The sequence below is a fragment of the Chiloscyllium plagiosum genome, unplaced genomic scaffold (assembly GCF_037043375.1).
Source record: "Chiloscyllium plagiosum isolate Xiang-an unplaced genomic scaffold, Cpla_swu_hap1 HiC_scaffold_21, whole genome shotgun sequence".
NCBI classification, from domain to species: domain Eukaryota; kingdom Metazoa; phylum Chordata; class Chondrichthyes; order Orectolobiformes; family Hemiscylliidae; genus Chiloscyllium; species Chiloscyllium plagiosum.
The window spans coordinates 27757166-27780671 of record NW_028270159.1 but is presented as its reverse complement, the minus strand read 5'-3'; the positions used below and the strand labels follow the sequence as shown (position 1 = coordinate 27780671).

Sequence of the window (23506 nt, the reverse complement as noted above, 5' to 3'; positions counted from 1 at the left end):
GAACAGATCACTTACTTGAACTATTGATTATTGAAATCTCTGTAGAATTAAGGGAAGGCAATTGAATTTAAAATGGGAAAAGAAATGAGAAAGCCCAGCAATTTGTCACATCTTGACTTTTCAATTGGTGTTTTAATTTCTACCCCTAGGTGGCAGCACAGTTTGCAACTGACAATATTCGCACCTTGCAGTGAACTGTTTTGATGTGCTCAGGGGTATAGCAAACTAATACAAGTTATAAGCTGACAAATGAAATAAAACAGAGTGTCTTACAGCATTCCTCCAACTAATTTTCTCCATTAAAACTTACTGTAATGGTTGACTATTGATTAAAGTACATGGCAAAAGGACAAAACCGGTTACTGGCTTCTGACCCACAAGTAGAAAAACATAAGAAGAAAGTTGCAATTATTACCAATATAACAGGAAGACTTTGGAAAGTTGCTACTTGTCACAACATATTGAAATAAGCTAGTACCAAAAATAGAAGTTACTAGGAAATCCACACCATGCTTTGGTGTTGATAACATGTAGAATGACAGGTAATCTTCCACATTACTTGATTTTTAAAAATATTTGTGGAACTGTTTTAGTCAAAATTGTTCAAGGTTTACTTGTTGATTTCCTAAATGTTTGGACACAGTGACATAGTTCTTGCAAAAACAATTCATGGATCATGTGTGAGCTCTCTTCCTGGCAAAAATAATGCAAGACTATTTTCCTATTCCAAGTTTAATAATTTAATTTCATATGTATTCAAGTGTAAATTAAGGACAGTGAAATATATGTATATATAAGTATGCAGTCAAAGAAAATCAACACAAGTTGAATTATTCTGCATTAATGAGTCAACATTTGACTCCTATGGATCTATTAATTCCCATGTGACCAAATTTGAAATCTTTCTCCTCAAGAACTGGGTAAAGGAGAACTTCTATTGTTCATGGCACCTTTAGTCTTCAGAGCCAAATGGATAAGATGAGGTGAAGATTGGCCAGAGGATCAGCTATTGCTGTTTCCACTGAGAGTTACGAGGATAAGAGAGCACATTCATTGATCAAGTAGAAATTACCTGATAAGAAAAAATAACAAAGAACTGTGGATCCTGGAAATAAATACAGAAATTGCTGGGTAAACTCAACAGCTTCTGTGGAGAGAAAGCAGAGTCAACATTTCAGGTCTCGTGACCCTAGTTCAGAACTGAATGTAGCTAGGAAAACATTGGTGTATATGGGGTAGAGGGGAGAAGCAAACAGCAGGTGGAATGAAGCTCAAAGAGAACAATAGTTAGGCAGACAAAGGAATGGGTAGAGGTCAGCCTGGGTAAATCAATAGCTGCTAATGGGGACCAATAGTGACAGACATTGGGTCAGTTGTAGTAGCAGCCTATGTGTTGGCAAGGCCTGGTGTGTGAGGGTTGTGGTAAGGAAATGGGAGAAGAATTGTATCATTTTGCGTTACCTAACCTCTTAGGAGAGAAAGCAGTGCATAATTACAGTCAAAACAGCTTGAGATTGGGTCCTCAATGAAATTACATTTGTGTTGACTGATGTGGATATCATCACATGATTGTGCCATTTATTTCATCAATATATACCATTCTTGACTGATCACATACATCCTATATGTATCCACATATCTGTGGGTGAAATTACACTCTGGGGCAGTATTTTCATTCGGCAGGATGACTGTTCATCTTTCAAACACTACTATTTTATTTTCAAAAGCGATTTGTTCTGTAATGTCCTAACATAAAGTCACAGACCATTTTAATGTAGAAAATCTTTGAAAACGCTGCTTGGAACTTTGCTTTGGAATAATTATAATGCACTGCTAAACATGAGATATATGATGGATAATTTCTTCCAAATGTTGCCCTGCTGTAATTTACTGACAGTTCCCTCAAGTTGGCTCAAAGTTGGTTTTATTTACCTCCGGGGAATAAGTAATATTAACTCACTATAGCAATTTCACAAAGAGGTTTAGTAATGCATTATAAAAAGTGTTGTGGATTTTAAATTGTGTGCAGTTAAATATTCCGCAACACTCTTCACATTATTCAATAAAATGTCAATGAAGGGCCTACTTTCAGACCTGTGCCAATAAGCAGTAAGCTGGTGACAGAGGTAATTGGCTCATATGCTTCTCACTCACCATACTGTTTCCTTTATTGGTGGATCTTGATGAGGGGAACTCAAAATATGAATATGAAGCTGTGACAAAGTGCAAGAGGTCACTGAGATACTGTGGCCAAAAGATCAGCATTCTTTCATAAGGAATAAAATCAATTGCTCGCCTCAACATGACCTGCCATCATCATTTAAAGTATATGTCACTTTATTTACTGAAATAGAGTTAATACTCACATGCTCCACTTTGTTCCTGTAGTTACATGTGCGACTGCACTGAAACAGGATTTATGGGCACAAACTGCGAGATAGATATTCCGGAGTGTGCATCCAATCCATGTGTTAACAATGGGACGTGTCTGGAAGGAGTGAAGAGTTACACTTGTCTCTGCTGGGCTGGTGAGTTTGTCACTAACAGAGGAACAAGAGGGAGGGAGGTGCTGGGGAATATTAAACCCACCCTACACTGACTCAAATTCTCCCAGAAAGCTAACATCATTGTTACCTTGCCAACTATCTACAGAGATTATTCTGTAAAAGCCACTGTTAAAATTGTAGATTGACCAGCATCTTTGTTAACTGTCATACAATTAATTTGCTTTTTGATTTTTTTTGTCTATCTCAGCCTTGAACATACTTAATAACCTCACCTCAACAGTTCTCTGTGGTAAAGCATTCCACAGATTCACTATCCTCTGAGAACAAGTTCCTCCTCATCATTGAGGAGGATCAGATGTTTTGACTTGAGAAATGCTCTAATTGGAATCACAGTTCCAAACAAGCTTTCTTTTAACTTTTACACCTTAGCCTTAGATCATAGGATCCGTATAGTGTGGAAGGAGGCCATTCAGCCCATCATACCCACACCAACCATCCAAAGAACATCCCATCCAATCCCTGTAACTCTGCATTTTCCGTGGCTAACACACTTAGCCGCCATATCCCTGAAACTATGGGCAAATTAACATAGCCAATTCACCTGACCTGCACATCTTTGGACTGTGGGAGGAAACCAAAGCACCCGGAGGAAACCCACGCAGACATGGGGAGAATCTTCAAACTATACGCCGTCACCCAAGGGTGGAATTGAACCCAGGTCCCTCGTGCTGTGAGGCAGCAGTGCTAACCACTGAGCCACCGTGCTATCCACCTTGGAGCAGAAGGATTTGAAGGCTGGTTAACAACATGAGGCCACAATCTGAATGCACTTTCTAGAGCTGCAGCCATCTTTATATGAGCCAATAATGTGATGAGCTCTATATGTTGAAGGGACGACCCATTGAAATGTGTATCACACTGAATGTCAACCTGGAGCTCAGGGTCTGCTTGCCATGACCATCTGGATGGGGTTGAAACTCTACATTTTGTGCTACTATTAATACAAAGATGTGTTCCCATCAAGAGTTGGTATAAGTTGCCAACTGTAGGATGTGATGGTTTTCAAACTAACTTTCTCTTTAGGATGAACAGAAAATGCTAAAGCAAAACAAATTCATCAGCATCCGATCAGATAAAAGACAGTGACATATGATCTGTAATGCAGAAAAGTTGTTTCCCTTTTTGGGAGAGTCTAAGATCAGAGCGCACAATCTCAGAATGAGGGGTGGCACATTTGAGACAATGATGAGGAGGAACTTCTCTGAGGATAGTGAATCTGTGGAATTGTCTTATCACAGAGAACTGTTGAGGTTAGGTCATTAAGTATGTTCAGGGCTGAGATAGACACAGATTTTTAATCAGTAAGAGAATTGAGGGTTATTGGGAAAAGGCAGAAAAGTGAAATTGAGGGTTATCAGATCAGCCATTGTCTCATTAAATGGCAGACCAGACACAATGGCCTGATTGGACTGCTTCTATGCCTTATGGTTAATTTGAGATTTAGCCTCCCTTTACTTGGGAGCAAAGAATCATTCAGGAAACAATTGATGTTCTTTCTGCACCCATGAATTAAGATGGTAAAACTGTCCAGTGATTCGGTACTGTTTTGACATCAGGAAGGTAGCTGAATAATTTAAAAAAAGGTTTCTCGGATGGCCTTGTGGACACAAATATTCTGTGAATTATTCCATTCTTTTAGAATCTATTACAAGGGAACCATGTGACTGAGCACTTAACAAACCACGAGATGGCCAAAGCGTGGCATGGTGCAGTGATTGGCACTGCTGCCTCACACCACCAGGGACCTGAGTTCAATTCCAGCCTTGGATGACTGCCTGTGTGGGAGTTTGCATATTTCCCCCGAGTGTGTGGGTTTCCTCCGGGTGCTCCGGTTTCCTCCCACAGTCCAAAGATGTGCAGGTTGGGTGGATCGGCCATGGGAAATGTAGAGATAGGGTGTGCGCGTGGGTGGGATGTGCTATGGAGGGTCGGTGCAGACTCGATGAACTGAATGACTTCTTTCCTCGCTTGAGGGATTCCATGACCAGACCTGTAAGGCACAAGTCATCATTAGTTACCTACTCCAAAAAAAAACCAGGTTTGTTAATGTGTGAAGAACATGCCTATGGTGACCACACTGTCTCCCTTTAAAGCTGTCAGGCTTGGTGAACTAAGAATTAAAAGTAAGAGTGCTAGAGACAAAGATGTGAAGCCTTCTAGAATCAAGGAAAGTAGGTGGAGTTAAGATATAGATAAGCCATGAACTACCTGTGAGTTTGCTCAGGCGCGGGGGTTTGTCTGATCTTATTATGTTTTTCTACTGTCACAGTGGCTTCATATTTAAGCACTTCTGAAGATGTGAATTTGAAGGATTATGGATGCCCAGATTGTGTTTTTTTAAAGGAGTCAATGAAAGGATACTGAATATTTTTTAAGCAAGACATTTCTTGCAAATCACATGTCTTGCAATAACTGCTGATGCCTGTGTCTGGGTTTATGACCATCAGCTTGCACCTTCTGATTTAGTTAGTGACCAGCCTGGAGAGGGAAAAGAGCTTCCCAACTCAGATCTCCAGTTTCTGAGGTAACCTCTTGTTGTGGGTCCAATCTGGCACCTTTATTCCCCCTTCTATTCTAGTCTTCCACGTCTTTTCTCTACCCATCTCTAATTGTGCATTTTGATTCCTGGATGTCTCTCACGGAGCATTATGTGGCCTGGGCTGGGATCTTCCTGTGTTCATGTCATTGCATCAAATGTAAAGTTAACCTGCACTTCACTTCAGAAATTGTGAGGCAGGAACCAGTCCTCAGACTGTGCTGCTTGGTCATCTCACTGGTCTAAAGGAAAGCAAAGCTCACTCCCTGCTTTGGTTCTAGGCACCTGGAGACAGGGTAGTGGAGAGGAGGGCACCAGAGCCAGCCATCCTGGACCCAAGCTGCAGTCTGGGACAGTGTGGTCTCCTAGCTGAAGTGGGACTCCCGGCAGTGCAGGGAAAAGGTCAGTGACCTTCTACTCTCCGCAGGGGCAAGTGCTGCTATTTTCTCTCTGCTACCTCACACTCACAGGGCCATCCCACACTCAAACTCTGTCTCTGTACAAAGCTCTCATCATGGTTCGAGGGTGACAGCTCTCACTATTGCACACAACATATCCAAGCAACAGCTCTCACCCACCTCATCCTCCTGCTCTTTGACCTTCCTCCTCAGTCAGTGGGAACACCTTAGAGCCTCACCACTACCTGCCCACCCCTCACTCACCTTATTGCCACAGATTGACATCTCCACAGCACCCTGACAGACCTGCCTGCAATTCCTGGACTGACTGCATCCATTTGACCTACAGAGTGACCCTGTGCCAATCCCAGACACAGATCCCCAGATTCAGAGAGCATCGAGTGGTTGACTGATTGTTACCAACCCCTTGGACGAAAATAGGACAAGTTCCTTCATAGAGTGTGACAGTCCACCCCTGACTGACTACAGCCCCTCCAACTGATCACAGCCCCTCCAACTGACCACAGCCCCCCAGCTGACCACTGCCCCTCCAACTGATCACAGCCCTTCCAACTGACCACAGCATCCCCAACTGATCACAGCCCTTCCAACTGACCACAGCATCCCCAACTGATCACAGCCCCTCCAACTGACCACAGCCCCTCAGCTGACCACTGCCCCTCCAACTGACCACAGCCCCTCCAGCTGACTACTGCCCCTCCAACTGATCACAGCACCCCCAACTGACCACAGCCCCTCCAGCTGACCACTGCCCCTCCGACTGACTGCAGCCCCTCCGACTGACCACTGCCCCTCCGATTGACCACTGCCCCTCCGACTGACCACAGCCACTCCGACTGACCACAGACCCTCTGACTGACCACAGCACCCCCAACTGACCACAGCCCTCTGACTGACCACAGCCCCTCTGACTGACCACAGCCCCTCCGACTGACCACAGCCCCTCCGATTGACCACAGCCCCTCCGATTGACCACAGCCCCTCCGACTGACCACAGCACCCCAACTGACCACAGGCCCTCTGACTGACCACAGCTCCTCCGGCTGACCACAGCCCCTCTGGCTAACCACAGCACCCCCAACTGACCACAGCCCCTGCAGCTGACCACTGCCCGTCCAACTGACCGCAGCCCCTCCAACTGACCACAGCCCCTCCGACTGACCACAGACCCTCCGACTGACCACTGCCCCTCCAACTGACCACAGCACCCCCAACTGACCACAGCCCCTGCAGCTGACCACTGCCCGTCCAACTGACCGCAGCCCCTCCGACTGACCACAGCCCCTCCGACTGACCACAGCCCCTCTGACTGACCACAGCCCCTCCGACTGACCACTGCCCCTCCAACTGACCAGAGCACCCCCAACTGACCACAGCCCCTCCGGCTGACCACAGCCCCTCCGGCTGATCACAGCCCCTCCGACTGACCACAGCCCCTCCGACTGACCACAGCCCCTCCGACTGACCACTGCCCCTCCAACTGACCACAGCACCCCCAACTGACCACAGCCCCTCCGGCTGACCACAGCCCCTCCGGCTGATCACAGCCCCTCCAACTGACCACAGCACCCCCAACTGACCACAGCACCCCCAACTGACCACAGCACCTCCGGCTGACCACTGCCCCTCCGACTGACCATTGCCCCTCTCACAGACCACAGCCCCTCCGACTGACCATTGCCACTCTCACAGACCACACTCCCTCTGACTGACCACTGCCCCTCCAACTGACCACAGCACCCCCAACTGACCACAGCCCCTCCGGCTGACCACAGCCCCTCCGGTTGACCACAGCCCCTCCAACTGACCACAGCACCCCCAACTGACCACAGCCCCTCCAACTGACCATAGCCCCTCCAACTGATCACAGCCCCTCCAACTGACCACAGCACCTCCAGCTGACCACTGTCCCTCCGACTGACCATTGACCCTCTCACAGACCACAGCACCTCCGACTGACCACAGCCCCTCCGACTGACCACTGCCCCTCCAACTGATCACAGCCCCGACTGACCACAGCCCCTCCGACTGACCACAACCCCTCCAACTGGCCACATCACCCACAACTGACCACAACCCCTCCAACTAACCACATCACCCACAACTGACCACAACCCCTCCAACTGACCACAGCACCCCCAACTGACCACTACCCCTCCAACTGACCACAACCCCTTCAACTGACCACAGCACCCCCAACTGATCACAGCCCCTCCAACTGACCACAGCACCCCCAACTGACCACAGCACCTCTGGCTGACCACTGCCCCTCCGACTGACCATTTCCCCTCTCACAGACCACAGCACCTCCGACTGACCACAGCCCCTCCGACTGACCACAGACCCTCTGACTGACCACTGCCCCTCCAACTGACCACAGCACCCCTCCGGCTGAACACAGCCCCTCCGGCTGACCACAGCACCAACTGATCACAGCCCCTCCAACTGACCACAGCAACCCCAACTGACCACAGCCCCTCCAACTGACCACAGCACCCCCAACTGACCACAGCACCTCCGGCTGACCACTGTCCCTCCGACTGACCATTGCCCCTCTCACAGATCACAGCACCTCCGACTGACCACAGCCCCTCCGACTGCCCACTGCCCCTCCAACTGATCACAGCCCCGACTGACCACAGCCCCTCCGACTGACCACAACCCCTCCAACTGACCACATCACCCACAACTGACCACAACCCCTCCAACTGACCACATCACCCACAACTGACCACAACCCCTCCAACTGACCACAACCCCTTCAACTGACCACAGCACCCCCAACTGACCACAGCCCCTCCAACTGACCACAGAACCCTCAACTGACCACAGCACCCCCAATTGACCACAGACCCTCCATCTGACTACTGCCCTCTTTACTGACCATTGCCCCTCCAACTGATCACCGCCCCTCAGACTGCACTGCCCCACCGACTGAGCATGGCCCCTCCGACTGACCACTGCGCCTCCGACTGAGCACGGCCCCTCCGACTGACCACTGCGCCTCCGACTGATCACAGCCCCGACTGACCACAGCCCCTCCGACTGACCACAACCCCTCCAACTGACCACATCACCCACAACTGACCACAACCCCTCCAACTGACCACATCACCCACAACTGACCACAACCCCTCCAACTGACCATAACCCCTTCAACTGACCACAGCACCCCCAACTGACCACAGCCCCTCCAACTGACCACAGAACCCTCAACTGACCACAGCACCCCCAATTGACCACAGACCCTCCATCTGACTACTGCCCTCTTTACTGACCATTGCCCCTCCAACTGATCACCGCCCCTCAGACTGACCACTGCCCCACCGACTGAGCATGGCCCCTTCGACTGACCACTGCGCCTCCGATTGAGCACGGCCCTTCCGACTGACCACTGCGCCTCTGACTGACCACTGCCCCTCTGACTGACCACTGCCCCTCTGACTGACCACTGCCCCTCCGACTGACCGCAGCCCCTCTGACTGACCACTGTCCCTCTGACTGCACCCTCTCCGACTGACCGCAGTCCCTCCGACTTACTACTGCCCCTCCGACTGACCACTGCCCTTCCGAATGACCGCAGCCCCTCTGACTGACTGCACCCTCTCCGACTGACCATAGCCCCTCCGACTGACTGCACCCTCTCCGACTGACCACTGCCCCTCCGACTGACTGCACCCTCTCCGACTGACCACAGTCCCTCCGACTGACCACTGCCCCTCCAACTGACTGCAGCCCCCCGACTGATCACAGCCCCTCCGACTGATCACAGCCCCTCTGACTGACCACAGCCCCTCTGACTGATCACAGCCCCTCTGACCTACTGCACCCTCTCCGACTGACCACAGCCCCTCCAACTGACCACAGACTCCCCAACTGACCATGGCACCCCCTTCTGGCCAAAGCCCCTCCAACTGACCACTGCCCTCCTGACTGATCACTGCCCCTCCGACTGACCACATCTAGCCCAGACTGACCATAGCCCCCCCTGCCTGACCACTGGACCCTGGACTGACAGCAGCCTCTCCAACTGACCACAACCACCCCCAACTGACCACAGCCCCTCTGACTGACACAGCCCCCAAACTGACTGCAGTCCAACTGACTGCAGACCCCCAACTGACCTAAACCCCTCTGACAATACAGTCCCGCCTGACTGACTGCAGTGCCCCCAACACCCCAACTGACCACAGTCCCTCCCTGACTGACAGCTGACCCCCGACAGAATACAGTCCCTACTTCAGCCTACAAAGGTCTGCTACCCACTGACTTTCACACCTGGCCATGTGCTTGAAACTGTACAGTGTGTTTGCTCCATGAGAGTCTATCGCTGGTGAAACACTATTCCACATGCCACCCTGTCGACTGACCTGCTCCCCAGTATTACAGGCTGTCTGCCTCTTCCCTCCAGCAGCCTTTAACTCAACACTGGAGACATTATGTGATACAAAGAAGCAATATGACAGACAGTGACTGGGAGGCCAGACGTCAGTGTGTAAACGAGTAAGTGTGTGCTAATAAAGCAATGTAAAGTAGACAGAGATTGGCAGCTCCAGGGAAACGCAAAGTGAGCAAGCATTAAGAAAGCAAGTGAAAGCCAATTCTGTGTGTGTGTGTCCACACTCAAAGTAACGTGGCAGTAGTATACAAGCCTTGGTGTCCCTGAGCTACAATGTAAAGTGCTAAGAGACTAAACTAACATGTGAGTAAGTCTGAGATCAGGCTTGACAATATGGTAAGGCTGGTGGATTGTCGATGTTGTCTTCTGTTTTCCTTCCAAGTCAAATGGGGAGCTCTTTATACTTTCAAAAGTGCTCCCAGACTCTGATGAGAGGAACACTCAGGCATGTTTCATTTCCTTTGAAAAAAGCAGCTAAGCAGATGAGGTGGCCAAAAGAAAGTTGCAAATCACACCACACCAGGTTATAGTCCAACAGGTTAAATTGGAAGCACACCAGCTTTCGAAGTGCTGCTCCTTCATCAGGTGGTTGTGTGGCACTCCGAAAGCTAGTGTGCTTCCAATTAAACCTGTTTGGACTATAACCTGTTGTGTGATTTTTAACTTTGTACACCCCAGTCCAACACCGGCATCTCCAAATCAAAAGAAAGTTGGACACTGTTCAGGCAAATCTAAACCCTTAAGCCATAGTGTTAAGGGTTTAGATGGAGATGAATTTGTTAAGTGTGTACAAGAAAATTTCCTGATTCAGTATGTGGATGTACCTACTAGAGAAGGTGCAAACCTTGACCTACTCTTGGGAAATAAGGCAGGGCAGGTGACTGAGGTGTCAGTGGGGGAGCACTTTGGGGCCAGCAACTATTAGTTTTAATATAGTAATGGAAAAAGATAGACCCGATCTAAAAGTTGAAGTTCTAAATTGGAGGAAGGCCAATTTTGACGGTATTAGGCAAGAACTTTCAAAAGTTGATTGGGGGTGGATGTTCGCAGGTATAGAGATGGCTGGAAAATGGGAAGCCTTCAAAAATGAAATAACGAGAGTCCAGAGACAATATGTTCTTGTTACGGTGAAAGGCAAGGCTGGTAGATATAGGGAATGTTGGATGACCGGAGAAATTGAGGTTTTGGTTAAGAAAAAGAAGGAAACATATGTCAGGTATAGACAAGATAGATCGAGTGAATCCTTAGAAGAGTAGAAGGCAGTAGGAGTATACTTAAGAGGGAAACCAGGAGGGCAAAAAGGGAACATGAGATAGCTTTGGCAAATAGAATTAAGAAGAATCCTTACAAATACATTAAGGACAAAGGCTAACTAGGGAGAGAATAGGATCCCTCAAAGATCAGCAAGACAGCCTATGTGTGGAATAGCAAGAGATGGGGGAGATACTAAACAAGTATTTTGCATCAGTGTTTACTGTGGAGACGGACATGGAAGATACAGAATGTGGGAAATAGATGGTGACATCTTGAAAAATGTCCATATTAAAGAGAAAGAGATGCTGGATGTCTTAAAATGCAGAAAGGTGGATAAATTCCCAGGTCCTGATCAGGTGTACCCTTGTGCTCTGTGGGAAGCTAGAGAAATGATTGATGGACCCCTTGCTGAGGTATTTCTATCATCGATAGTCATAGGTGAGGTGCCGGAAGACTGGAGGTTAGCTAACGTGTTGCCACTATTTAAGAAAGATGATAAGGAAAAGCTAGGGAACTATAGACCAGTGACCTTGACATCGGTGGTGGGCAAGTTGTTGCAGGGAATCCTGAGGGCAGGATTTACATGTATTTGGAAAGGCAAGGACTGATTAGGGACAGTCAACATGACTTTGTTCGTGGTTATCCTGTCTCACTAACTTGATTCAATCTTTGAAGAAGTAACGAAGAGGATTGATGAAGGCAGAGCAGTGGACATGATCTATATCAACGTAAGGTGTTCAACAAGGTTCCTCATGGTGGACTGATTAGCAAGATTAGATCACATGGAATACAGGGAGAACTAGCCACTTGGACTCAGAACTAACTCAAAGGTAGAAGACAGAGGGTGGCGGTGGAGAGTTGCTTTTCAGACTAGAGGCCTGTGACCAGTGGTGTGCCACAAGGATCGATGCTGGGTCCACTATTTTTCATCATTTGAATAAATGATCTGGATGTGAACACAGGAGATATGGTTAGTAAGTTTACAGATGACACCAAAATTGGAAGTGCAGTGGACAGAGAAGAAGGTTATCTCAGATTACGACGAGATCTTGATCAGATGAGACAATAGGCCAGGGAGTGGCAGACAGAGTTTAATTTAGATAAGTGTGAGGTGTTGCATTTTGGAAAGGCAAACCAGGGCAGGCCTTATACACCTAATGATAAGGTCCTGGGGAGTGTTGCTGAACAAAGAGTGCAGGTTAATAGTTCCTTGAAAGTGGAGTCTCAGGTAGATAAGATAGTGAAGAAAGCATTTAGTGTGTTTTCCTTTGTTGGTCAGAGTATTGAGTACAGGAACTAGGAGGTCATGTTGTGGCTATACATACACTGGTTAGGCCACTTTTGGAAATTGCGTGCAATTCTGGCCTCTCTCCTCTCGGAAGAATGTTGTGAAGCTTGAAAGGGTTCGGAAAAGATTTCCAAATATGTTGCCAGGGTTGGAGAGTTTGAGCTGTTGGGAGAGGCTGATGAGGCTGGGGCTGTTTTCCCTGGAGGGCCGAAGGCTGAGGTGTGACCTTTATAGAGGTTTATAAAATCAGGAGGGTCATGGATAGGATAAATAGGCAATGTATTTTCCTTGGGTTGAGAGAGTCCAGAACGAGAGGGCATAGATTTATGGTGAGGGGGGAGAGATTTAAATGGGACCCAAGGGGTAATGTTTCATGCAAAGTGTAGTACATGTGTGGAATGAGCTGCCAGAGGAAATGGTGGACGCTGGTACAATTATAACATTTAAAAGGCATCTGGGTTGATATATAAATAGGAAGGGTTTAGAGCAATATGGGCCAAGTGCTGGCAAATGGGACTAGATTAATTTAGGACATCTGGTCAGCATGGATGGGTTGGACCAAAGGGTCGTGCTGTACACCTCTATGACACTGATTCTAAAGCAGGTTGGCGGGCAGAGTTCATCCATAAATATTGAGGATAACTTGTTGAATTTCTATGTTGGACATGTGGAGATCTGGATGACCCAAACATATATAAGCCAACGTTTTTACTGGTCGGATCTTCAAAAGGACATGGTATTCTTTTGTAAAATGTTCCATACGTACAAGGTGGTGAGAAAACCACAACACACAATCAATCGGGCACCTCTCATTCCCATACCTTTTTTGGAAAACCACGTAGCAAGGTGTGAGTGGTAGATTGTATCAAACCTTTACCACAAACAAAAATGGGACACTAGCAAGCGCTTACAATTATAGATATGATCACTCAACTCCCAGGGGCTCTATTCTTGAGAACAATCACTGCTAAGTTTGTGATGGAGAAGTTAACCCAGTTTTTCACTCAATTGAGGTTATGGATGGAGATGCAGTTGGATCAAGGTCCCAATGTTAGGTCGAGAATTTTCCAGAGGGTTATGATTATTGTGAATGAAGATTAAATATGTAGCATACTACCCCCAGCTGTAATGAAAGGTCCCACCAAACACTGAAAATAATGATTGCAACATACTATCATGAATGTCCTCCTGATTGGGCCAAGTGGTTAGTGTTTCTATTATTTGCCAGAGATTCTCTAATGAGTTGACTGGTTTCACTGTATTTTTTAAGCTAGTTTATGGGCATGAGATAAGTGATCCTCTAAAACTAATTTTAGAAAAGAGTTTTCTGGAACTGATGAGTAATTCCTCTGTATCTGCATTCTGGAAGCAGTTTAAAGGAGTCTGTAAAGTAGAGTCGAGTGTTCTATGCAAGAACACTTCAGAACATCACAAATGGGTGCTGAATCGGGTCTGGGTGGGTTGCTCTTTGAAGGTTCAGTGTGGACTTGTTGGGCTGAAGGGCCTGTTTCCACATTGTAGGGAATCTAATCTAATCTAATCCTGAATATTTCAAGAGGGGATGAGATTTTAGTATTGCTTTTACAAAGAAAACCATGGGTCCGTGGTCCATATAAAGTAGTTACAAGGATTGGTGAAGGAACCTCATTTGATTGACATCCCAGATTATCAGCAAAAGCATTGACGGTGTCATATATTGAAACAATACCAGCACCAAGAGATTGATAAGCATGTATAGGTATGTCAAGTAGTAAGGCCCATCAGGGTGAAAGTGATAGTGAAAATGACATTAAACTGGGGTAGACAAAAGTAAAAATCAGGAAAAAAACACCAGGTTATAGTCCAACAGGTATATTTGGAAGCACGAGCTTTCTGAGCACTGTTCCTTCATCAGGTGGTTGTGGAGAATAAGAACATAAGACACAGAATTTATAGAAAAAGATTACGGTGTCATACAACTGAAATGACATATTGAACAAACCTGGATTGTTAAGTCTTTCATCTTTTAGAATGGGTTACGGGTGACACCTATTGCCACTTTTTGTTATAAAACCTTAAGTTATTTCAGGAAGGTGACTTTAAAAAGTTTCTAGGAATTACATATTAATGAGTTGAAATCTGAAACCCATTCTAAAAGTGCTCTGAAAGCTAATGCTTCCAAATAAACCTATTGGACTACAACCTGTGAGATTTTTAACTTGATACTAGTGAGTTAGGGTAGGTACAGTTCTGTGATGAGGCAAAAGTGCGGACTGCAGATGCTGGGGATCAGAGTCTAGATTAGAGTGGTGCTGGAAAAGCACAGCAGGTCAGGCAGCATCCAAGGAGCAGGAAAATCGACACTTCGGGCAAAAGCCCTTCATCAGGAATGAGGCAGGGAACCACTGGGGTGGAGAGATAAATGGGAGGGGGGGTGGGACTAGGGGGAGGTATTTAAGAGTACAATAGGTGGATGGAGGTGGGGATGAAGGTGATAGGTCAGAGAGGAGGGTGGAGTGGATAGGTGGGAAGGAAGATTGACAGGTAGGACAGTTCAAGAGGGCGGTGCTGAGCTGGATGGTTGGAATTGGGGTAAGGTGGGGGGAGGGGAAATGAGAAAACTGGTGAAGTCCACATTGATGCCCTGGAGTTGAAGTGTTCCGAGGCGGAAGATGAGACGTTCTATGATAAGTCAACCATAAATAAACCAGTGAAACACTTTTCTAAAATGCCAAAAAAAGATATTCTTTGGTGGAAGACCAGGGAATGGGGTTGCTAACAGCTCTGAGGCATATGTTTGTCATGGCTGCAGGGAAAGATTTTCATATCTTGATCATAGCCCTTGAGCCTTCAAAAATTCAAGTTAAAATTTTGATGTGGAGTTTGCTACTACTGCTTTATTGCTTAAAGATTGTTTACACTGCATTGAACAACATAATTGTCAATTCTTTGTCAAGAGTATAGCTTTGTTTAAATGATCTAATTATCCGAAGATGAAGTAAGGCATACAGAGGAACCTCAATTATCTGAACAAGATAGGCGGGCACTATTTTGTTTGGATAATTGATTATTCGGTTAATTGATTTCCTCTGGGGCTTGGAGTTTTCTGTGAAATCTACTCCCCGTTCAGGAGACTAGGCAGCAGCAGCACACTGCGTGTGAGTCCCTGCCCCCAGCTCTCCACCTGCCCTCAACCCTGCCTGCCCACACCCCACCCCCACCTGACCCCTCCCTCTCGCACCCCCACCAAGGGCAGCTGGACTGTATACCAACGGTAAGGCTGTTGCTGTCTTTGTAGTGTAAGCCTCCAAATAGCGCATATACATACACACATACTTTACTGCAACTTTTTGACAGTTTCTACCTCTGCCCTGTACAGGATAATGATGGAGAGATTATCTGGGAAAGGGGGGTTTAGGGTTCACCCCTGTGTAGAACTCCAGGGTAAGTGTGGGGGGAGAGAGGGCGGGAGGTCAGTCATTTAGAGACAGTACCTGGACTGTCCAGGACTGTTCTCGGCAGCATTTCGGTGAGCCGAGTTTGTTTTTAATCATTGTACCTGTAAACAAAAGACACGGATCAGGGTTGAAGTAGCTCTTTGACATAGTTTTTCTATTGGCACCTTGAGATCCCCTTTGAATAATCTGAAATTCGGATAATTGATATTTGGATAATTGAGGTTCCTCTGTATAGCTGTAGAAATGCATTAGCAGCTAAATAAAGGAGTGGCAGCTATATATTAAACTGTGCATCTACCACTCCTCGGCCCATCAGCCCATCTAAAAAGGTCCTGTTGTACTCGGCATTCCCCATACATACCAGCCTTACTCTTTGCACTAATAGGATTACACTGCCTTTGGACTTTTGTTATTTCATTTTTAAAGGCCTCCCACATTCCAGCCGTCCATTTGCCTGTGAACAGCCACCCCCCAATCAACATTTGAAAGCCTAACACCTTCAACACACTTGCCCCAAAGTACTTCCACACCGACAACTCAGTCACTTGCCCTGCCTTATTTCCTAGGTGAAGGTCATATTTTGGGGCTCTTTTTGTGGTAGGTATATCCAGATATTGAATAAAAGTTATTGTATGCACTTAACAAATTCCTCTCCATCTGAACCCATAACACTATGGCAGTCTCAGTCATTTAAGAGAGGTGGTAAGGAAAAGCCAGGGAACTATAGACCGAAGAGCTTGATGTCAGTGGTGGATATTTTGTTGGAGGGGATTCTGATGAACAAAATTTACGTGCATTTGGAAAGGCAGGGACTGATTAGAAATATTCAACATGGCTTTGTGCATGGGAAACCGAGTCTCACTAACTTGGTTGAGTTTGAAGAGGTAGCAGGGTAGATTGATGAAGGCAGTGGTAGATGTGGTCTATATGGACTTTTTTGTTCATGCGTTTTGGGCTATTTACGGATAGGCATTTATATTTAAATATTCCAAATTTTGCGTGTTAACCAGTTTTGCATAATCATTTAATAAGTTTTGTTTATGATGAGTCAATAATTAAATAAACTGTTTGGATATTTATCTTTTAAGTCAAATAGAAAGAAAGCATACAACCAGTCACATTGACAATCAGATAAAGTAATGACATTTATGTTGCAACCTATGGATTACAGGCACTAGAAAAAGACAGTGCACTGCTTCCATCTTGCTCAAAACACCATGCTCCTTACTAAGATCACTATGCGTTTTGATAGATGGATGCAAGAGAGAACCCAAGATATTTATGATAAAATGAATGGGCTTTCATGCTTCTATCTCCATTCTCATTTCTCTAACCTCCTGTTTGTCTCATTTGTAGTGAGGGACTTAATGCTAATGCGCCAAACAGTCACATTTCTTTACCACTGCTGTTTATTGTTGTGCAAATAATATTTCTTTAGTGCTGTTTTCAGGGTGCTAAAATGAATAATGTTTCAAGCTGGTCACAGTGCTTGGATTAATCCTCTCGGGGCCTTAATTCATTGAAAGTTGTGAATCATTATAATACAAAGATCTGAAGTTTGTGGTTTGTTTCCATTCCAACAGGTTACACTGGATCGTACTGTGAAGTTGATATCGATGAATGTGCAATGAAGCCTTGTTTAAATAATGGCACATGTTTGGAACGCTCCACTCAAAAGTATTACGGCCATCTCTCACAATTCAAACTCACTTTCAGTTATGCTGATGCATCTGGCTATATTTGTCTTTGTCGAAGTGGCTTTGCAGGTCAGCCTAAACTTGAAACCTAAAATGACGATTTCAGATTTAGAAATGGTGTAGAATACAAAAAATACAGCCAGCTCCCTGCAGACACTCACTACAATGGAAATTGCAAATTAATTTGCTTCCCAAGGGGGCATTGATTTTAATATTCAACTCTTGATGCCTCTTCTTAGAGGTTGTGGTGAAAATATTGAATAGCGGTAATGGTGCCTTTCATTACTAACGCTCCTAAACATTCTAGAGGAACTTAAAGAATGTATGTTGGCAGTTTTATACCGTACAAATTCATATTCAAAGTTTGTGAGAAGATTTGTAGCTCGGGTGCTCGTTGTTGTGGTTCTGTTCGCCGAGCTGGGAATTTGTGTTGCAGACGTTTCGTCCCCTGTCTAGGTGACATCCTCAGTGCTTGGGAGCCTCCTGTGAAGCGCTTCTGTGATCTTTCCTCCGGCATTTGTAGTGGTTTGAATCTGCCGCTTCCGGTTGTCAGTTCCAGCTCTCCGCTGCAGTGGTCGGTATATTGGGTCCAGATCGATATGCTTATTGATTGAATCTGTGGATGAGTGCCATGCCTCTAGGAATTCCCTGGCTGTTCTCTGTTTGGCTTGTCCTATAATAGTAGTGATGTCCCAGTCGAATTCATGTTGCTTGTCATCTGCGTGTGTGGCTACTAAGGATAGCTGGTCGTGTCGTTTTGTGGCTAGTTGGTGTTCATGGATGCAGATCGTTAGCTGTCTTCCTGTTTGTCCTATGTGGTGTTTTGTGCAGTCCTTGCATGGGATTTTGTACACTACATTGGTTTTGCTCATGCTGGGTATCGGGTCCTTCGTTCTGGTGAGTTGTTGTCTGAGAGTGGCTGTTGGTTAGTGCGCTGTTATGAGTCCTAGTGGTCGCAGTAGTCTGGCTGTCAGTTCGGAAATGCTCTTGATGTATGGTAGTGTGGCTAGTCCTTTGGGTTGTGGCATGTCCTCGTTCTGTTGTCTTTCCCTTAGGCATCTGTTGATGAAATAGCGCGGGTATCTGTTTTTGGCGAATACATTGTATAGGTGTTCTTCTTCCTCTTTTTGCAGTTCTGGTGTTGTGGCCCTTTTGAATAGTGTCTTCACGCAACTTCTTTTGTGTGTGTTGGGGTGGTTGCTTTCGTATACCTTTGTGGTGAATTCTCCGTTCGGTGTTCTCTGTACCATCACGTCTGGGAATGGGAGTTGGTTGTCTTTTTCTTCCTCTCTAGTGAATCGGATTCCTGTGAGTGTGGCGTTGATGATCCGGTGTATGTTCTCTATTTCTGTGTTTTTAACGATTACAAAGGTCTCATCCACATATCTGACCCAGAGTTTGGGTTGAATTTGCGGTAAGACTGTTTGTTCTAACCTTTGCATTACCGCTTCTGCTATGAGTCCAGAGATGGGTGAGCCCATGGTGTGCCGTTGATTTGTTCATATATTTGGTTGTTGAATGTGAAGTGTGTTGTGAGGCACAAGTCCAGTAGTTTAAGTATGCCGTCTTTGTTGATAGGTTCAACGTCCTGTTGTCTGTTCTGTATGTCCAGCAGGTTGGCTATTGTTTCTCTGGCTAGGGTTTTGTCGATAGAGGTGAACAGGGCCGTTACGTCGAATGAGACCATAGTTTCTTCCTTGTCTATGTGTATATTTCTGATGGTGTCCAAGAATTCCTATGTTGATTGTATGGAGTGTCTGGATCTGCTGATCTGGTGTTTCAGTTTTTGCTGTAGTTCTTTAGCTAGTTTGTGTGATGGTATCCCTGGTAGTGATACTATGGGTCTGAGTGGGATGTCTGGTTTGTGCACTTTAGGTAGTCCATAGAATCTGGAGGTGTTGTTGCTTTCAGGTTTCATTCTTTGTAGGTCAAAGACAATATGATCTACAAAGAATGAAACCTGAAAGCAACAACATTGAGGGTTTTGTGACCCCATTTCCAAACATGACCACATGCAAGGTTCTCCTCTGTTTTGTGTGTTTATTCTTAGACTTCTGCCTGACCTGTGCAGAGAGCTTTCCCCAATCTGTAATGCTCTTATTTCATGTTCTGAAATCTCTAGCTGCAACCTTGCAACCTCAACAAAATTAATTTGAACTGAGCTGCATAATTAAAGCTTGTTATATTATTATTTTGAGAGGTTAGACTTTAAAATAGATTTTGATAGTCAGAGATGGGAGGTCTGATTTTTTATAAAGAAAATGTCATAGTCATTTTGAACAGATAGTTCAAAACATCCTTTCCAAGAGAACATGTTACATAACTGGTTGTTACCTGGTGAGATAATTGTTCATGTGTCTACTAAATGAAATTTTTATGACCTACAGAAAAGACAGATAACCACAAGCAGGTAAAGTTCAGAAGAAAAAACCCATTCCAGCAGAAAGATGGTTATCAGTTTGTGGAAGTTTTTAGGTCATCAGAACTGTTTTAGCCATTCCAAAGTAGTCAAAATCAATGAGTTGGATTGTCTGTGTATCTCAGGAAGAAACAGTAATGGTCAGAATCACATCTGGGGAATATGCAGAAAGTCATTGAAAGGAGATACTTGTGATCTAATCATTGTGGATAAAATGAAGATAGAACTGATACTTCATTGGAATTGAACGACTGTAAAAGATGTTGCTGAGAAAAGGGGCTAAATCATTCTTTTGCTGTTTATGATAAGATCTTTCAAAATCTTCTATATATATAACTTTGTTTTGTACAACAGTTCTTTTGTTAAAATTACTTTGACAGCCTGTGTGAATATGTTCAATCACTGACCACCACAGTTATCAAATTCCCAAAATAATACTTAAGTCAGGTTTCAGTCTGAAATCAGATCTGTCCACCATTATCATCAGCTGGGATAACAGCTATGCATCTGCCGTTCCTTCATGATGCCGTACTGTCATATTAGAGGGTAGGATGGATGGGAACACAACATGTAGCAATGAGGTGGGAACTTTGACAACACGTGCTGATGCACCCAGTCATGAGGAGCTGAACACTCAAAAGATTAGGTTTACAACAGAATGAGTTTCACTTCAATATCCAGCAGATGCTAATAAGAAGGAGCATGGATTTTTTTGAGGGTTGATCTTTATGTGAGACCAACTATTTAAGTATATGTGGTATGTGGTTTATTTTTAATGCCTGGTAAAGGGAACAACTATTTGGATTAAAACCTTTTGGATTATTGCTGGTCAGAAGCAGTTTATCTGTTATCAAATATAAAACTTCTACTTCCAGCTTTAAATACCAGAACAGTGTTATCTTCTTCAAAATCAAAACCTTTCAAAATTATCCATGATTTCACTAATAGTGAGTTGTGTATTCTATTTGTGATGTAAATAGGCATTCTATAAATTGTTTATTAATTTGCCCACTGAACATGAATCAAGTTTACATATTTTAACACCTGAATGTTGTCCATCTGATATTTTAGGAAATTAATTTTAAAAGCGCAGAATTTTAAGGAAGGACAATGATCTATCCCTTTTTCAACTCAGCAAAAACAATACACCTTACTTTCTTAGATACAATGCTGTATTTTCCCCATACAGTGTCTCACAGCAAGAGCACTAAGCTAGCATAAAGATTGACCTATTCTGGGGATGAAATGACCAAAATTAGAATCCTGAAGTTGTAGAAAGATACAGCACAGGAGAACGTTATTCAGCCCATCATACCTGTGTTGGATCTTTGAAGGAATTATCCAATCATTCCATACTCCTGCTCCTTTCATATAGCCCAGCAAAGCTTTCCTGTTCAAGTGCATATCTAATCCTTATGGAAAGTAAATTTTGAATTTGATTCTACCACTCTTCAGGCAGTGAATTCCAGATCATTACAACTTGCTCCAAACCAGAATATTTTCATTCAACATTCACGGTCACCTTCATCACATGGTCCTAACAACGGTGCCAAGGCAACATTATGTAACAATTAATAAATGTAGTTCATATTGACAACAAATGGGCTGAAATAGTCCATTTATCAGCATAAATCCCAGGCTAACAGCTACAATCTTTTATAGAGATGAGAATTATTCAGGTTCAAATAATACCACAATAAACATGTGTGCTAAATTCCATAGGCTGGAACTTAACTTGTACAAATAAGTATCCACTGTTTAGGACATTTTTTGAAAATGCTGATTTTCTAGTGTCATTTCTCAGGGTTCTGGTCACAAGCCTTGTCCAAATCATAGCTTCAGTCATCTCTGACTGAATCAGTTCAAAGTAAGCCTTCACTGATCTACTAAAGTAGTTGCAGCTAAAATCCACACAAAAGATTTCTGGGCCTCTAACAAAGGTGACCATTTTGCAAGACACTTCTAGAAAATTCTAGTGACACTATTCTTGTATTATGCTGGTGAAGCACATTCAATAAATTATACCCCTTTTGAATATTCTCTCTCTCTAAATCAGATTCCTGGACGTTTCTGAAATAACACCAGAAGTCTTATCTTTTTCAAATACAATTATTTTTGCCTTCCAGTTCTGTTTCTTATTATTTGGACACTTAACAATAAGGTGTAAAGCAAGTATCAAAACGTAACCATTTTCTCGATATTTTATTTCTGTCCTGTCCAGTTTGGAATTTAGCAAATGGTGATAACTTACCTCCATAGGGAATAAACAGATAATCAGAATGGTACAATAATCCAATATAAGAATGATTTATTGCTCATTCCTAGACTGCTTTGTGTTTGACATTGTTCAATGAAACCCTTCACTATTATTTTCAACACGTGATTTCTGACTCAGGTCACGTGAAGGTGATAATTGACCCTGTAGACTGTTAAGAATATTTTTTATGTAACAAGAGTTTCAATCATTCTTTTTTTTTTCTGAAAGGAGAACATTGTTCTGTGAACATCAATGAATGTGAATCTGGTCCTTGTATGAATAAAGGCACTTGTGAAGATCAAAACAATAGATTCAAGTGCCATTGTGCCCCTGGATTTACAGGTAATAGTCCCAATGTTTCAGAGTATTTCTTCCCAAAGGGTTTTGTTCCTTACAAAGGGACATGTACACAACTGTGGGATGCTTCCCGGTCTGTGTGGTCATTATTTATGTGCATGTCTCAAGAATTGGGTACAGGTTCAGTCGGAATATAAGACTTTCAACACTTAAGTTTCAAGAGGTGAAATAATAACAAACCTGCTGCAATGCTTTTCCATCTGTTTAAAGTAAGTTCTCTTCTCCTAGTCTCTCCACTTGTAACCGGCCACTCAAATGAGATATGACTTACCGTGACCCACATCTATCCTTGATGAGCAGCCATTCAGTAATTGCTTTTGCAAATATAAACGATGAGATTTCTTACTACAATATTCAATAAGGCCTTCATTCAGTTTTAAAATTTGTCCCAGTAATAAACACACACAAAAAAAACACACTGGTATGTAGCACTCCTCACAATAATCTAATTCAAATGGAAAAAAATTCAGCATCTGTCAGACAATGAACAATTTACCAATAAATACAAATTATAAGCACTGTCAGTGAGCTTTGTACTTTGTTTTGAAGTGATGTTGTTCTGCAAGATAGTCAGAGCCTTAGGGGTGGCAGTTTTAAAATAGTGTAGGTTATCTAACTTAAAGAATTTCCTATTTCGCACCAAATTGAAATGAAATATTCTCCGTCTTTGACTTTAACATATGTTCAAAAAGCTATTCTCGGTATCTGAAAGCAAATTGAGCAAAGTGTAGAATCTGGAGAAATGACTGTATTCAGGACAATTTTCAGAGTCGGTGTTGTTACTGGAGCAGTTGTACAAGAACTGCATAAAGATTTCAGCATGAATTCAGAGAAGTAGCTGTATTGTTTAACTAAGAGGAAAAATAAATTGTCTTA

General features: G+C 44.3%; 1 protein-coding gene across 1 annotated transcript in view; it reads left to right on the top strand.

Moving 5' to 3' along the window:
- Positions 1 to 23506, top strand: part of LOC122564827 (protein crumbs homolog 2-like) — a 182181-nt gene that overhangs the window by 100651 nt on the left and 58024 nt on the right. The window contains exons 4-6 of the mRNA XM_043720129.2: positions 2389 to 2528; positions 17484 to 17666; positions 22502 to 22615. Coding sequence (XP_043576064.2) covers positions 2389 to 2528; positions 17484 to 17666; positions 22502 to 22615 — 437 coding nt within the window. The remainder of the gene's footprint in view (positions 1 to 2388; positions 2529 to 17483; positions 17667 to 22501; positions 22616 to 23506) is intronic.